The sequence below is a fragment of the Ceratosolen solmsi genome, unplaced genomic scaffold (assembly GCF_000503995.2).
Source record: "Ceratosolen solmsi marchali unplaced genomic scaffold, CerSol_1.0 scaffold1, whole genome shotgun sequence".
NCBI classification, from domain to species: domain Eukaryota; kingdom Metazoa; phylum Arthropoda; class Insecta; order Hymenoptera; family Agaonidae; genus Ceratosolen; species Ceratosolen solmsi.
In genome coordinates, this window is record NW_011948415.1 from 7,299,141 (window position 1) to 7,302,280 (window position 3,140).

The following is a 3,140-nucleotide window of genomic DNA, read 5'->3' on the forward strand; positions in this document are numbered from 1 at the left end:
AAGAGCGTCATCACATTTTCATCGAACCGAAAGTTATTCCTTTGGATGACCTAACGGGTAATAAAGATAGTGAAAAAGATTTCACGGGTATACCATGGCCAGAACCTAAGCCACCGTTACCCGCGCCATCTACTATAATACAGAATCCATATTTCCAATCATTCCGACCCAATCAGCAGCAAATGATGCCTTCAATGGGCACTCAGCCACCCATGGCACCAATACCTCAACAAATGATAAATTCAATTCCGCAAATGCCACCAGAAATGACAAATACACTGCCGCCAACGAGTGCCGGTGGCGGTGGTTGGAGGACAGGAGACGGGAAGATTGTGGTACCTGATACTGCCATGACGCCTATGTCTAGTATACCTACCAATTACCCCCAAACTATGGAAGGCACTCCCATGGTACCACCCAATATGATGGGACCACCAATGTATAATCAAGAGGGGTATATAATGGGACCCGATGAGATGGGATATAATAATTTTCAAGGACCGCCTGGTCCAGGAATGTATGGACCTCCTGTACCCGGAGGACCACCACCTCCAGGGCCACCTTTCCAAGGTCCTAGGGGTCCACCAATGCATGGGAACCGAGGTAGGGGTGGACCTCCCGGACCTGGATGGTTCAGAGGTGGTCCTCCTAGAGGTATGCCTTGGAGAGGTGGTTGGAGAGGTAATGGTAAGCAACCACCTGTGTGTCGTCAATTCTCGAAGAACGGTTATTGTAGAGTGGGTGACAAGTGTCAGTATCTGCATCCTGGAGTGAATTGTCCACCATTTTAAAGTTAGGACATTGTGAAATAATTAACATTCATGAAAGTTAAATTATAAAGCTGCAGGCCGGCGAAGTTTGACGATGTTCTATTGTAATAACGCAGTCTTCAGCAAACGCGCCTTGTAGTCATAGGGTTTGACGATTTTTCATGAGAATTGAGTTGAGTCAATATTCTTGCAATGATGCTTCTCAATCAATAACTAGAGATGGATAGATGGTAAATTAATAAAACTTTTGAGTCTTGCATGAATGTCAAGTGATTTGAGAAATGCAAGAATTTGAACTTGAATTGGATAGTGACATTTTTTTTTGTTGAGAGTTGTAAATATTTCAGGTGAACATTAGAAATTATAAAAATGGACACTCAATTTTATCAAGAATATGCCAAGAGTTTTATTTAAAATGTAAATTATTCTTGTAAATATTGTATAATTTTGTAAAAAAAAAAAGAAAAAAAGATAATTCTAATGTAAAGGAGACTGTTTTTATTAGATCCAGGTGATGCAACTAGACAGTATATGAATGTATCGAAATATTAAAATAAATTTGATGAATGAAGGCTATGCATAATACTAATAAGCAGTTACATTTAAAGACTCAAGTAAACATTTTTTAAGTATCTTGTCAGATTAAAATATATAACATTTTTTACAAGTTAAGGAAAGCGATTAATTTTTGTATACAAATGATCATTATGTTTGTACATAGTTGTAAATGAATTGCTTGCAAAAATACACATGTTATACATATTTTAACAATTAAGTGTTATTTTGTTACAAATTTTTCATTACACATTCTTCAATAAATGAAACCGTTTATTTTAATATACAATTTTTTATATTAGCATCATTATAAAGTTCATTAATGCAGTCTGTAATTGTATTGGTCATACTGATATTGATCAGAACGATGACCATAATTATCCCTTCCCCTCTCTCTAATTCTATCTTTGTCCGATTCTCTGTCACTTTCTCGAGTTGTACTTTTATCTCTGTTACTTTCTCTAGCTGTATTTCTATCTTTGTAATTCTCCCTATCTTTACTTCTATATCTGGTCCTATTTTTATCTGTATTCCAGTCACCGCTTTTTTGCCAATATGGATAAAATTTATGTTGATTTCGATTTACACAGGATCGATTATTTAATCGTTGGTTTACATTATACCAAGGATCAATAATTGGTGGTTTTTTTGGTTTGGCTAATTTTATTTTCATAAATTCTTCATCTTTATCTGTGTAACGGTCTTTAAATTTTTCTTCGCATTCTTTTATAAAATTTTCTTGTTCTATTAATTCCATTGTTTAATTCATATATGATTTTGGTACAACTATGAGCGAATCAGCAACTAAAAGTAGTTTAAGATGTTATTAATAACTTGATTAGTTATATAATTATTTATTAATATATTTATAATTTACATTTCTTATTTAACAAAAAAGCCAGTTTAAGTACAAAAAATCCCTTTTTAGAAGGCTGATTTGGGTTAAAGTCTATAGACTCTATTGGTTCAAAGACCCTGTAAAAAGTAATAAAATAGGTATTAAGATATTATCTTATCAAAGATCTTTAAAGATAAGCTATGCATAATACCATCCGTGATGAACTCCACACTGTTTGCAAATACAAGGCTTCCACGCATATCCAGGATACCAGGTAAAATTCTGTTGCCACTAAAAATTGTTTATTATACTAGTATAAATTATTAGTTTTAGTAAAAAAAATCAACTAAAAAACTTGATACTAACGTTATTTATTGCAGTACATTTTGTATTAGAAAATGAAATAGAATAAAATTTTATGCCTAATGAATTACTAAAAACTTGTACTGCTACGTCCTTTTGTTCAAAAATAGTTTGATTAATTGCGATGTTAGCTTCAGGACTTAAATGATTTATAATATGTTTTGTATCTGCGAGGTCTGCTCCACATCGACGGCATAAAATGTAACTCGTAGTAGTATCTACAAAATTTGTGTAATTGATTGAATAAATTATTCTTATACTACTAGTAAATTTTTGTATTTGGAAATTAAAAATGAAATATAAGGTTATGTTCGTTAAATGGTTGTTCAAAACTACATAAATCAACATTAATGTCGAAAATTAAAAATTAAAAAATTAAATCAAAAGTATAATAACGAAAATGAAATAATACCTTCCGCGATAGAACTCAAAGGATTACTTATATTATGCGAGTAAGTAGTACTTAAAGTAACAAAAAAAAGGAAAATTAGTTTAATTAAATAAACAAAATTAAAACCGAACAAATGCTTGCTTCCCATCGGTGAATAATTTAAAAGACAGCAAACAACTGTTTGCCACATGCTTTAACACGCGTGTTTTTATTTGTATACGTT

General features: G+C 32.6%; 2 protein-coding genes across 2 annotated transcripts in view; one reads left to right on the plus strand and one right to left on the minus strand.

Annotated features, from left to right (window-relative positions):
* The window catches only part of PNUTS (Phosphatase 1 nuclear targeting subunit), a 17,782-nt gene extending 15,966 nt beyond the window's left edge, over positions 1–1,816 (plus strand). The window contains exon 11 of the mRNA XM_011507782.1: positions 1–1,816. This exon is cut by the window's left edge and continues 5 nt beyond it. Within this exon, the coding sequence (XP_011506084.1) occupies positions 1–791 (791 nt within the window). The 3' untranslated portion in view covers positions 792–1,816.
* Positions 1,817–2,006: 190 nt separating this feature from the next.
* LOC105368708 (protein cereblon homolog) lies at positions 2,007–3,140 on the minus strand. The gene is made up of 5 exons (XM_011507783.1): positions 3,044–3,140; positions 2,530–2,744; positions 2,375–2,454; positions 2,203–2,300; positions 2,007–2,129 (listed from the first exon to the last, which is right to left on the minus strand). The coding sequence occupies exons 1-5, from the start codon at positions 3,105–3,107 to the stop codon at positions 2,086–2,088; spliced, it is 501 nt and encodes a 166-aa protein (XP_011506085.1). The 5' UTR covers positions 3,108–3,140; the 3' UTR covers positions 2,007–2,085.

Excerpts from the sequence above, each read along its gene's own strand:
- LOC105368708 (XM_011507783.1), bottom strand. The coding sequence starts at position 3,107 with ATGTGGCAAACAGTTGTTTGCTGTCTTTTAAATTATTCACCGATGGGA. Across the intron at positions 2,301-2,374 it reads TGTGGAGTTCATCACGGATG|GGTCTTTGAACCAATAGAGT; the intron begins GTATTATGCATA and ends TACTTTTTACAG. Across the intron at positions 2,130-2,202 it reads TTTTTTGTTAAATAAGAAAT|TTGCTGATTCGCTCATAGTT; the intron begins GTAAATTATAAA and ends AACTACTTTTAG.